We start from the raw sequence: 13,470 nt of genomic DNA, 5'->3' as shown, positions 1-13,470 counted from the left end.
TATCTGTACAAAAGATTCCGAAGTTTTCCCAGATATTTGGGATTTGCTCGAACTATATCCGTGTAGTAACTGTATAGCAGTTTATGTCATGAAAACATTAATTATCCTTTATATAACCCACCACACCAAATAATGCAAAAGAGGTGGTATATATGGAAATTAAACTTCATCTATAAAACCAAGCTGAGAAGAACCACAGAACAAATGAGACATGGGCGAAGAATCTAGTAACGCGGTGACGATACCCCGGTCCTCCGCCACCTCTTCTCTGTCGCTCCGCTTTCTCGGCCTCTTGAAACAACCAGACGACTCTGATTTAGACCCAAACCTTACCGTTAACTCAGCTCTTGAGCTAGACGAGTCCGACGTCGTCTGGTCCTCCTCCGACAATTCTTCGCCCAGCTCCGTTTCCTCTCCAGTTACCACATCACCGGCACCTGTCCGACGCACGTCCCGTGCCTTCGTTCCAGGCTCCTTCGGCCTCTCAGCTCTGTTAGAATCCACCTCGCCTGGGTCTGGCCCAGGTCCGCTCCGGCGGCAATCTTCTCCAATTACACCTCCAGTGGCTGTTCCCTTCTCAAGACCCTCGCCTCCATCTCGCAAGGCGTTCAATCAATCGGCACCGATGGCGGTGCCGGTGTGGCCTGGGCGGAGGAGAGAGGGAAGGAAAGGGAGAGAGGAGGCATGGGATGACATGTGGGGCTTGGAAGAGGAAGAAGAGACGGATGAAATTGAGGAGGATGGAATGGAGGAGATGGTGCCACCTCATCTGATCGTGGCGAGATCGCAGTCGCACATCTCCAGTTTTTCGGTTTTGGAAGGGGCGGGAAGGACGCTCAAGGGACGGGATTTGCGCCGTGTTCGCAACGCTGTCTTGCAGAAAACTGGATTTTTAGATGTGTGAGACAAATCAGCAAATTCTGCTACAAATTTTTGGTCCTTCTCTCGCTTGTTCATGAATCATGATTTTTCATTTCTTTTCCTTTTGTTTTTTCCCCCCCCCCCAATTGATCTATTGGTGTTAGTTTTGGGCATATTGAAACTGAATTGGTGAGCATTTTACTTCTCGAGCTTTTGGGGCTCCATTGTTGTTGTTCAATCCGTCATAGTTCATATGCAAATAAATTTTGTTCTGGGAATGTTGCAATCGCTTTTGTGGTATAAAATTTTAAGCGAATTGTCTTATGATACAAATTCAACTGTGCACAAGCTCTGATCAAGAGGGACTATCTATGAATGAGATAATACAAAGTAGAGGACTGATAGCCATCCGATCAAAATCACAATTTGAAGTTTTCATCTTTGATCGAAACAGATTGCATGCTTAGATCGTTGAAAATTATCCTGTGTGTTTTTAGCTGTGCTTATAAGGCAATCTGTTTTGACTGAATCTCTTCTCTCAGCTTTTTATCAGATCATGTATCCATATGAATATGATCACAGGATGGAGTGCACTTAATTAATATTGTAATTACTATAATACGTGAGAAGTAGAAATACCGAAGAGCTAATTTTTTTATTATCTAATCTGATCTTTTGAATTTTTTTCCAAATAAGACAAAACCATAGTAACAGAATAAATGCAGAGAGTAAATTTAAGGTCGTTTTATCCTTTCTTAACTGGATTATGCAATGTACAATGGCCACATCTGAAAACGAAGTTCATAATTGCAAAACTTGTCAGATGCAATAGATTAATCATATTTAGGGATCAGTTTGGTCCTATTAAATTATATAGAAGGATGTCTTTTAATTGGCTTCCTTTCTTAATAATCTCAGTCCACAAACACGCAAACCATTTTACCTATTCTATAACAACAGTATTGTATTATTGTATTCTGTACATGATTATTATATTTTCAAGTGGCTAACTTGTTTATCTTCAAGGAAATTGTTGCCCAATGAATTCCCTGGAGTGTGCGTTTATGTTTTATCATCTGGAATGAATTATTGTGACTCATGAGTCGCCTCATTGACCCCCAATCCAGTGCAACAACTTTGGATCTACACAATTTGGCAACATGGAAAGGTATTAAATATTAATTTGACAATTTTTGCTGAAAAACAATTACACTGACAAAGTCATTCTAGAAATCTTCTTCCAAGAAGATATACACATCATCAAATCATGTCAGGAGGGATGCTATTGCTATGATAAATCGGTTGAAATTGTATTTTGTCAAATATATCATGCAGCCAAAGCAGTTGACATGTCTTATCAGTTATCATTGATCTCTCTTAATGGAAACGTATCAAAGCTGCCAAGGGTGATGTTGCAAAGTGTTACCTCAACGTGTCCATTAAACCTCACCAATGTGGTATGCTAGGGTGTCTTAATTTTACAATAATTTGACTATAACTGATCAAGCGCTTTAATTTAGCACTTTTACAAAGGAGCAAAGCCGTGAGAAATTATAGTTCAAGTTTTAGTTTCTGCTGGTACATTTTTGTACCATAGGGGACCAGAAATGGCACCATGAATGTGAGATTGAATTCATGGCAGTAACAAAAGCTGTTCAGTGGTGTGTACTGTATGGGCTATTTTTGATAGACTGCAGGGCCTTTATATACACATGTACAGCCAAATTGCACATGTACCAGATGTAGTGGATGTATATTTTATTGCTGTTTATATATACTCTAGTATAGTTTGTTAATGTTAGATGAAATAGTAGTGGGACAGCTCATTCTAATTTATTGCATAGCAGTGCCAATCACATACATCAGCATGTAGCAACAATAATTATATTTGATGTGATCTGTCCTTTTCAGCATTCAGCACTTGGATGCTAATGATGTAATTAATATAAGGTGCAATTTTAATACGACAGTGCCCTTCGCAAGGAATATTTCTTACATGTATTATAGAGTTATTTAAAGTTTACTCTGTACCTAGCAAGATTTAACTAAACATTAAATAAAAGACCAGAGAACTTAGAAAATGACAGGTCCAGATGGGCAGAGTTGGTTAATTGTATGCACAAAATATTATAAACATTGCTTGGGCCAAAAGACACAGTAAAGTAAAGCTATTGTTGCTATATTATATAAGCTTTTTCTCATCCCCAAAAACACTGGATTTAAGCTATATCACTACATGTATACAGGAAACGGCCTCTCCTAATTAAGTGCCTTAATTTTGCTTTTCAGAAAATTGGGAAGCTATACTAAAACTCAACTTATTTCATCAGGATTGATACAAATATATATTTACTGTTTCCCTTTGTCATCAGCCAAATTGCTGAGAATTGCATTTGTCTTGAAATTTTCTCTAATTCAAAGGTTAGGCCTTCAGGTTATGTCATCTCTAATGTGTAGCCATGAATTTCATGCAGATTGGTGGGTTGATTTTCGCCATTGCTAGCAAAGATGAAGGAAAGATCCACAACCCATCTCCACAAATCAAACCTGATGCCACAGCTGGTATCATTAATGTAGCCTGACTCGAATTAATCTTATGCCAAACAAACACTATCAAGGTTCCAATGCACATATCAATCGCAAAACTTGCACCGATTAGGAAAGGTGCAGCCATGGCCATTGGTAGTGGGACCCACCTACCGTATTTGGACGGGAAGAGGTCTCTCATTAGGTTCGCAACAACTGCAAACCCGAAGAATCCATAGCACAGTTGTAGGCAATGGTGTGGCAAAGCAGAGAAACCTTCAACTCCAAGAATCGCCATGTTTCTGTAAATCAATGCATACGGCGCCTTCCATTGGCCATCTGGATTGCCTATATCGAATGCATTGTAAAACATAAAGAAGGTGAGAGGTGCAATTATGCAACCCATTGCGGTGCCAATTGTCTGGCTAAGAAGCATTGACCTTGGGGAAGTCATGGTAAGATGGCCAGTCTTCAAATCATGCATTAGATCAGCAGAAATGGAAACAACTGATTTAATTAAACCGCACCCAACCAGACCGGCTACTACGCCTGAATGTTTCCCAGCCAAGGCAGCGAGAATAAATAATGCCACTTTCCCATAGTTATAGGCCATGTTTATGTCAGTGAGGCCGGCACCATATGCATTGCAGAACCCTAGTGCTGGGGCAAGGAGGTAGGCAACTATTACGTAGTACCATTTCATTTCAGGGAACATGAGAGGAATCACGATCAGTGCTACGATGGTCATAATCGCATAGCCGGTGTATGCCAGCCATAAAGGGATGCCGTCACGTGTAAAGACTTCGTTTCGACGGAGATCGTCCAACACCGAAGTGTCTTCATCTGCCACTTTAGATGATTTAACAATCAGTTAGCTCAGAATTTCCATAAATTTTACACCATTTTTCAGAGAACTCTGTTTTTATTTAACCCACCATATTAAATATCAAATTTAGTAGTACTGCAAGCCCAGGGACTGTATTTGTCTAGTACCTGACTGTACCACAATATTGTACTTCAGTAATGTAGGTGGGTCGGTTCGGTTGGTGGGTGCGGCTGGAGTATATGCAACAAATCAGCAGATGTAGTTGCTGGTAAAATACATCCTTTATGTATCTAAGTCCCAGCAACACTTACCTTATTTGTTTTGCATTGTAAATATGCTAATTTTGCTCTCTAGTCGTTTAGGTACAAAAATGGACCGCAAAGATAGAGAGGGCACATTTTGAGTTTAAATCATGTGTTATTTTCTATCAACTTCTATAACAATAATAAGCATAGATACCTTTCTTTAAGTTCTTGGCTCTTGAACGCAAATGCATATTTTTTGCAGTAAAGACGAGAATTTTGACAAAGTTATAGAGACCATCCCCAAGGATTAAAGCTATAGAGATGAAAACCTACAAAAACCAAAATAATTAAGCTTAAATATGATATGATCACTGGGTCCTGGACCGGGGACAGTGCCCATTAAGTTTTTGCCATACAGGTCAGTTGGTACTGGTTGTCTGGTACCAAAGGACCTGTACAATTGAAAAAATGTGCCATACACTATGGTACACTATCTGTAACCAGGACCTGTAGAGTAACAAAAGGACGAATATGATTTTTTTTTTTTTTTGTCAAATATCAATACAAACCTTATAACCTTGCAAACTGCGCATACTGCCCTCTGGTAAGCTCCTGGGATACCAATCACCTTTCAAATCAGCCAAAAGAGGCCACATCACACCCCAAGAAAGAATTGCCCCAAAGAGGAGAGATAGATTCACTAGGTGAGAGCAAATCATGCCTGCTCCCACATATGTAAGGCTAAAATCAAAAGAAAACCTGAAAAAAATTTCCCAAATGAACCTCATTAGTGTAAAAAATAAGGCTATGTCATGGATTGTGATATTCAAACGAACATAAGATAACATAGTGAAATTATAATGAACATAAAAAAAACAGAGCACTGGTGAATATTACGTTTGTTTCAAAGATTGCAAACCAAAAGTAGGAAACTGTGAAAAACCACATCCATCTCCGCCTGAATAAAACCATTCGAAAAAGCTCCAGAGGAAACTTATTGTGAAGTATTTAGCAAACCCACGGACCTGCTTTCTGTTTCAAAGTAAATAAAACATTTTTTACTGAATAGGTTTAAAATGTTAGAAAATAATGTGAATTTTGTGAACTGCAGTTTTTTTTTTTTTTTTTTATTCCATACTTTGCCATATCATCTCCTTGAGGTGTATGAAATCCATTTATCAGAACAGCAGTTGCGGTGCCACTTGGATATGTCAACTTGTAGTCTATTATCATAATCTGAATAAAATGAAACAATTATTAAAAGGAAATAAAATAATGATTTTAAATATTGATAGTTCAAGCCACTGCTCACGACTATCACTAATCCTTAAATAAAAGAGGTTTATTCCGTATAATATGCTAAGCTATGAAGGGTTATGGATCAATTTGGAGAACTTCATATTTTCAAGGATTGTTTTTGTGAAAATGCTCTTAGAAAATATCTTCCAAGAGGTTTTGTACTGCCCAACTCTTATCGGTTTAGAGTACTTTAATTGTCAAGGAGACAAGGATATTGACATCAGCAGAGACTTCAAATCAAAAAAGACAAAATTCAGCTAGCTCCTACATATGCTATCTTCCAAAATGATCATATTCTCTCCTAAAAAAAATATATTCAAAAGAAAACTAAAAATTACAAGAGCAATATCCCCTCCAATCCCTGCTATTTTAATATTCAAAATAATGTTTACCTTTTTTGTAGTATGAAAATATCAAAAAGTTTTTCTAAAACAAGGTACCGAAAGAAACTTATTTTCTTTCAAACTAACTTAAAAAAATTGTAATAAAACAGACTTTAATCTTTGGTGGTACAACGAGAAAATCATAAATTTTGAACGGAAATGACCATTTATAGTTAGATGCGTGCGCTCACGCTATCCAAAGTCAAACTTGTTTTGTGCAAGTTAAATAAAGAATACAAAAGAGCTCTCTGAAATTGTTTCTATGGTACAGAAACTACTATAATATATATCAACCAGGCAGTATCTAAGTCAGTAACCTATCACTGTATTTTTTTTGAAGTATCAGTTATAAGACGTTTAAATTGCAGAGATGAAGAAATTAATCACCTTTCTAAGTGGTACAAGAGCAAGAAGACCAACAAAGCTAACACTCAGCATAAAACCAGTCATCCATCCAATCCCAGGCTCTTTATAACTCCCCGGCACATTACCAGGCGTATCTTCTCCGGCTTGCTCATACGTCTTTTTGTTTAGACCCAACAGGTATGACCCAAAACCACCTTAAATTAAACCACTACAAGTGTCAAGAAAAAAAATAGAAAACAGAGCATGCAATGATTCAAAGATGTAGCAATATAAATACAAGGCCACAATTTGTCAGAGGTATAGTCTCACTGTTCATTTATTGCCATCTTGAATTCGGAAATACTTTCTAGAAATACTTCATCAAAATGCCTAGCTTATTGAAATCTTTTGGAATAAAATTCAAACGAAATCATGAGACAATTTCTTGGTACTTGGAATAATTTAAATTGAAGAGCTTTTGAGAAGGTTATTCTTATAGATTTCTGGTATAATAATAAAATAGAAGGGGCCATTTGCAAAAATACTTCTTTTTATTCTGGGCCTACTAGGCGTCATCCATGGCCTGCCAGATCTTTCCCTGGTGAAAGTTTGTCTAGCCAGAATCTGCTTTAGCCTTTAGAGGAACCTTATTTATTTTTATTTTTTTTTAAATGGCAATGCAATTTATGCAAAGCTAACAAAGCAATCAATTTTACTTTTTTACCAACCTCCAACGGCGATGCTGTAGCAAGCCACGGCGCAAGTCTGAACAATGGTGTTCTCCTGCCGTGTGAAAGGCGTCGTAACAATGCCGAGTCTATGCAAAAGCTTGGTCCAGGCTCTGAGAAAAACAAAAGCCAACAAGGCGGCCGAGACGTTCATGGTCGGTACAAGTCCAGTCGTCAGGTTCAACTTCATCACAATCACACTGTACATCACTCCGATAATTAGACTCGCCACTATGCCGCGTACCGTGATCTGTTTTGACCATGGTGGCAGCCGCCTGAACTCAATCGAATCAAGCGGCTCTGATTCAATGTCTGGTGAGGTTTTGTTTATCTCATTGGTGGGGATTTGCTTTGAGGAATCTGTTTCCATCAGCTCAATTTGGTCGTCTTGGATCTGAGGGCTTCTTTTCTTTCTTCTCTTTCCCTGCTGCATTTGGGAGAAAGTAATTTGCTTTTGAGATTTGGGAGCCCAGACAGAGTGGGGTTTGGGGTAATATAATATTAATTTATTGGTAATTATTATCAAAACAGGGGTTCAAGTCATCGACTTTGACTAGTCTAAACTGGCATGAAAAATGGTGAATTTTGAAACAAAAATGGCAAGCTGTACCTAATTTTTGTTTCAGCAGCATAAACTTTCAAATTGGGAAGATGATCAAAGGATAAATGATAGTATACTATGAACGAGCTTTGCACTTAATTGCTTGATTAAAATAAACTCTTTGTTTTTAGTAGTGACAGAAATAAAACAGAGCATTTTGCGAGGAAGAAGTTCAGAATATAGAAAGAAACAGATAACTAGATAAAGGCACAGTTTCCATTACAAGAACATTTACCCATGCAACTTCCGATCAAAACAAATATACTTGGTGAAGCTTATGCGAGAATGCAAGAAATTCACCTGGCTTATTAAAACGATCAGGTCTCTGAAATGGGTCTTGTGGAAGTGCTAACAATCAATCAGCCCAAGCTCCAGTGAGAAGCTAAGAGCGCACACACACCTTTTAAAGTTGGATAGTTTGCTCTCAAATTGGCGCGAGGGCGTGGTTAAAAAAAGTATCGCATCTACGGCACCTTTGTACGAGGCTAAGAGTGAAGTTGATTGTAGTACAAACCTACCATTATATCTTTGTTGTTTTATTATATATGGGTTTGGTAATTTGTACTGACCTCTTGCTTTAGAAGAAGAAGTGGGTCGGTGAGAATTAGGAGAAATTGATTGGAGAATCGCAAGTCTACGCTTGAGAGAGACACACAAGAAGAGAGGCCATGGACCAAGAAGCTACAGTCGCGTGGCTTTAACACGCCATCAATTGATAGATAAGTTCGTTTCGTGCAAACAATTAATTTGCGGAGATTTTAGCGGGATGGTGTCATCATTGAGTTGCGGAGAACACGTGCCGTTGGATCATGAAGGAATTGCGTAAAGTGTTATTTAGATGGTGATCGAAGAGTCAGTGCTAACTCCAAGTCTCCAACTAGTTAATTAATTTATTTTATTTTCAACCAGCTGATTTGATGGTGAACTAGAGTAGGAATTATTATAAGATATTAAATCGTTTTAAAACCAAGTTAAATAATTAGGAATATTTAGATTTCTAAACGGTAAATTGTTAATGAAGTAAAATTAATGTATTTTAAATTTATTTCGTCCTTTCTTTCAAAATAAAATAAATCAAGGATAAATTTCGATCGGAGGTTACTAAATTTTGTTCTTTGTCATTAGCTATTAGCTATTGAATTTTTTATTTGTTTCAATCAAATCGTTCATTAGCTATTAGCTATTGAATTTTTTATTTGTTTCAATCAAATCGTTCTGTTACTTTTTGTATTAATTTTGAATAAAAAAATAACAGAGTGATTTGATCGAGACAAATTAAAATTTAATCGTTACATAGAAACATATCAAAATTGAGTGTTCAATTAGTGAGAAATAATATTTTAGTGACCTATGACAAAATTTACTCTTAATTTATTTTATTTGTAATAAGCTGATTTTGATAGTGAACGAGGAGGGATCCAATTACATCTCTTTTGGTGACACCGAATTATACTCTCGATTTTCAAAGTTTCAAAGTTTAAATAGTCGATCCAAGCTGTTCAACATAATGGATATATTAAAATGTGCTTTCAGATCAAATTTTACATTTTTTGAATTTTTTTATTATTTATTAAATATTTAACAAAATCGCTATATTTAAACCATTGAATTTTTGTACCCATCTTAATAAATAGTAAAAAAATTCAAAAAAATGTAAAATTTGATCTGCAAGAACATTTTAACATATTCATCATATTGAACGGTTTGGATCGACTGTTTAAATTTTAAAAATATAAAGTATAATTTAGTGTCACTAAAAAAATGTAATTGAATACCTCCTCATTTTGTATTTAGAATATGTACTAATCTATTATTTCTAAAAAAATATATTCCATTAAGGCATTAACTCAACGCGATTGGAGAGAGAATTTTTTTATTGCACTCAATAAATATAACAATCTCCTTACCCTCCGACAGGAGCATACCGTTCAATGTTCTTATGGATAAATTTCTTAAAAAGTCCACCAGCTATGCTATTAAAACACTTGCTGTTATAAAATAAAGATAAATAAGCATAAAGAATAATAAACAAGATAGAGAGAAAAAATGACAATCTCTTTATTCATACATTTCTCATATGTGTACAATACAAGATTACAAAGTCTCTATTTATAGGCTACAAATTGTAAATGAAAAACCATCTAAATAAATGGAGAAATAAATTTTCAATAGTAGTGGCCATCAATTCGAATTAATCCAGTAAGTCTTCATCCGTCAACTCTTCTCCATACATTTGACCTGAAGGGCTGCCAGTTCCAGAAACCTGGGTTGACTCCTCAGAAACCTGGGTTGACTCCTCTTCCTCCTCCAGTATCTGATCTGGGAGGTCCTTAACATTATATGGAAACATTAGATTTAATTTCAAATATGAGTTTTCACAAATTTCTAAGTTATATGATAGTTTCTTTTGTTAAACTCTCAAAACTTGCATAATTCAACCGTCTGAAACTATATGAGTTCAACAAATTTCTAAGTTATAGAAGTTAATTATGAATTGAAAATATCTTAACCCGGCAACTATAAATAATGAAAAACATTAAATAAAACTCGATGAACTTAACCCATATAAACCCTAATTATAATTGATCTTTTGTTAAAATAATTGCTAAGATGTTAGCACGTTCGGTAGCCTGAAATTATTTTTTTCTTATTGGTCATGTTTGATTGAGGAATACGAAATTACTTACTTTAAGTTAAGATAGATTAAAATAATTATATTTGATTAGAACTTTATCAGAGTAAATTTATGAAGAGGGAAAATTATCACATGCGTGTTACTATTAGTGCATGATCCACGGATGAAATCAGCTACTTCATCAAATCTAAATTAACTCAAATATTACTCCATCTTACTCCTCTTTTGATAGTTTAAATATAAAGTAAAATATTTACTCTACCATTTACTAAACAACTTGTTTGGCCATTAAAATTAAGAGAATACTAATCTCCTGATTAAGTGACATTTTCGAATCTGCACTATTAAATGCGTACTTGAAAGGTGCTTTGCTTTTGTCACATGGCTTGTACTCTTCTTTTTCGCCGAATTTTTTATTTATATCATTTAAAAAAAAATCAAAACTCCTCAAAATATGAGAAATTCCAAAAATATCAAGGTCTTCAAATCAATCTATAGCCTCATGCCTGATGAACTGCAAATTGACTTGAAAACCTCTCAAAAATTTAAATATATTTAATATTACAGTTATTATTTGAATTTTTGGGAGGCCGCCACCACCAAGCCAATCTATGGCTCTCTAAAAATAAAACCGCAGATTAGTTTGAAGAGCATGACATTTTTTGAAATTTCCACAAAATATGTTTTTTTTTTACTCTTTTTTTTATTGAATATGATATAAATAAAAATTTCGATCTTTTTCGTCGTTGACCCCGCCATAACAAAAGGTTGCCTTGAATTTTGCTTATCTCTTATTTCTCATCTATAAAAAATTGCAAGAGGAGAAAAATAACTCAAATAAAAGATTCAAAAATTAAGAACAAAAAGGACGCACACGTAATAACTTTCATTTTAATTGTCCGCCCCTGATGCTGCGATGGTTCAAAAAATGGTCTTAGGCGACTTTTCCATTGATTATGTTTGTGTATTAGATATAAAAATATGTACAATATATTTTTTTAGAAGGGTAATTTTTTTTACAAGGAAAAACTAAAGTTAACTAAAATAACTTTTGGACATTCAACCAATTTTTATTATACTAATTTTTTAATAGATTTTAATGAGGTGAGTTCAAATGTTTTTATTTTTTTGTGTCTCCATTATGTTTCACTTTTTAATTTTTTAATAAAAAAAATTAAAACTCATATGTCAAAATAAAATCATTAGATGTGATTATATTATCTTCATTACATGCACATAAAAAATTACAACCATTCGATTTTGATTTTTATATGAAATTAATAATAAACTATTTAACTCTTCTCAATTTTAATGCCAATTATTTATAGAGGTCAAAATTAGTTAGACATTAATTTGTTAAGAATTTTGATTTTACGTCCATGAATGTAACTCTGCCAAAATAGTTTAGCCGCTCCTCATCCGATGATTTTTTGCCCAATAAAGAGGGGAATAAATAATAGAATTGTGGCCAAGCTTGTATATCCCGAATTTTTTATAAATACCCAAAATTCATAACAAATTACCGAATCTAACCCGTTTTTCAACTTATTTCGAAAACTAGCCAAACCGGTTATTGGATAACCGGAAAAACAATTTCTTTACGGGTCACGGGTGACCGGATTTGGGGCAAGAAACCGGTTAATGGGATTCTAGGTCCGGTTAATGAGTAACCGAAAAGGTTTTTTGTTAAGTCCGGTTATTGGTTAACCTTTTTTGTGAATTTTGCTTCTTTTTTTTTCTTTTTTCTTTTAAAAAAAAACAAAAATTTCTAATTTGTTTATTTTTTCTATTAAAATATTAAAAATGTTGAATATATTTCTTTAAAAATAGATGAAATACAATATAATTTGATTTATTAGAAAGACTGCAACAAATAACCCGGATCAATATTTTCCAGGCCAGATTTTTTGCGGTTGTAAGAAAAATTAATATATTTCTTTATGTGTTATTGGAAAAAAAATAAAAATGCTTAGATTCTGAGTTATTGATCCCGGTTCAAAAGTCACTTCTAGGTAATCCAGAAAATATTGTGATTTTTCTAGTACATTTAATTTATAAAAAGTTGTATCTATTTTGAGAATTCTTTTTGAAAAACAATCATTAAATAAATTAAAGTATTTCTTTTTGAAAAATCCGGCCTGAAAAATATTGATCCGGGTTATTTGTTGCAGTCTTTCTAATAAATCAAATTATATTGTATTTCATCTATTTTTAAAGAAATATATTCAACATTTCTAATATTTTAATATAAAAAATAAACAAATTAGAAATTTCTGTTTTTTTTTTTAATAAAGCAAAATTCACAAAAAAGGTTAACCAATAACCGGACTTAACAAAAAACCTTTTCGGTCACCCATTTACCGGACCTAGAATCCGGTTAACCAATAACCGGTTGCATGACATATTTCCGGTTAATGGTTAACCGGTTTCTTGCCCCAAATCCGGTCACCCGTGATCCGGAAAGAAATTGTTTTTCCGGTTATCCAATAACCGGTTTGGCTAGTTTTCGAAATAAGTTGAAAAACGGGTTAGATTCGGTAATTTGTTATAAATTTTGGGTATTTATAAAAAAATCGGTGTATATCTATAGCAATTACTATTACAAATTGCTGCATTTGATTAAAACTTGAACCATAGTCCTACAATTTCTTAGGAATAAGTAGATGTTTTTTTCCGAAATTTTTATTTATACCATAAACTCAAAATTAATAAACCAAAACACCTTAGTTCATTGAGAATTCTAAAAATATCCATGCCGTCAAACATCTCTATGACCTCAAAAACTGAGATGCCGTCAATTGGCAATGTGGCCCCAATCAAGAGGCCTCCCAATGGATTAGCAACTCTATTTTTTTTTTTTTGTAAGTGGCATAGATAACAATAATTTTTTGTCTTAAAACCAATTCGTCAGATGTGACTCAGAGAACAAGGATTTTTGTTTTTTAGTTTATGTCATAACTTGTTAATAAAAATTTATGTAAAAAAAAAAAAAATGGGGCCGCTAATCTATTGGGAGGCTTT

General features: G+C 34.5%; 2 protein-coding genes across 5 annotated transcripts; one reads left to right on the top strand and one right to left on the bottom strand.

The window, feature by feature from the left end:
• Positions 1-145: 145 nt before the first annotated feature.
• LOC144562096 (uncharacterized) lies at positions 146-1,139 on the top strand. Its single transcript, XM_078311258.1, has one exon. It carries the CDS (start codon positions 212-214, stop codon positions 902-904), a length of 693 nt encoding a protein of 230 aa, XP_078167384.1. The 5' UTR covers positions 146-211; the 3' UTR covers positions 905-1,139.
• A 1,879-nt stretch (positions 1,140-3,018) lies between these two features.
• On the bottom strand, positions 3,019-8,622 carry LOC144562093 (putative metal-nicotianamine transporter YSL9). 4 transcript variants are annotated; one of them, XM_078311246.1, is made up of 8 exons: positions 8,115-8,622; positions 7,214-7,640; positions 6,528-6,700; positions 5,597-5,694; positions 5,356-5,490; positions 5,028-5,217; positions 4,673-4,787; positions 3,019-4,230 (listed from the first exon to the last, which is right to left on the bottom strand). In XM_078311246.1, exons 2-8 carry the CDS (start codon positions 7,581-7,583, stop codon positions 3,308-3,310), a joined length of 2,004 nt encoding a protein of 667 aa, XP_078167372.1. In that variant the 5' UTR covers positions 7,584-7,640; positions 8,115-8,622; the 3' UTR covers positions 3,019-3,307. The 4 variants fall into 4 exon arrangements, with proteins under 4 accessions (XP_078167372.1, XP_078167370.1, XP_078167371.1 ...); XM_078311244.1 differs by having other exon boundaries at positions 3,019-4,236; positions 8,115-8,621; XM_078311245.1 differs by having other exon boundaries at positions 3,019-4,236; positions 7,214-7,637; positions 8,115-8,455.
• Between the last annotated feature and the right edge of the window lie 4,848 nt (positions 8,623-13,470).

The sequence above is a fragment of the Carex rostrata genome, chromosome 11, assembly GCF_964058835.1.
Source record: "Carex rostrata chromosome 11, lpCarRost1.2, whole genome shotgun sequence".
NCBI lineage: Eukaryota > Viridiplantae > Streptophyta > Magnoliopsida > Poales > Cyperaceae > Carex > Carex rostrata.
The sequence above is the reverse complement of the archived record's forward strand: the minus strand, read 5'-3'. Positions and strand labels throughout refer to the sequence as shown.

What these genes read in the sequence shown, in the direction of transcription:
- LOC144562096 (XM_078311258.1), top strand. Translation starts at nt 212, where the DNA reads ATGGGCGAAGAATCTAGTAACGCGGTGACGATACCCCGGTCCTCCGCC.
- LOC144562093 (XM_078311244.1), bottom strand. Translation starts at nt 7,583, where the DNA reads ATGGAAACAGATTCCTCAAAGCAAATCCCCACCAATGAGATAAACAAA. An exon ending in CTACAGCATCGCCGTTGGAG is followed by an intron (nt 6,701 to 7,213) that starts GTTGGTAAAAAA and finishes GTTTAATTTAAG; the next exon opens with GTGGTTTTGGGTCATACCTG. An exon ending in CTCTTGTACCACTTAGAAAG is followed by an intron (nt 5,695 to 6,527) that starts GTGATTAATTTC and finishes CATTTTATTCAG; the next exon opens with ATTATGATAATAGACTACAA.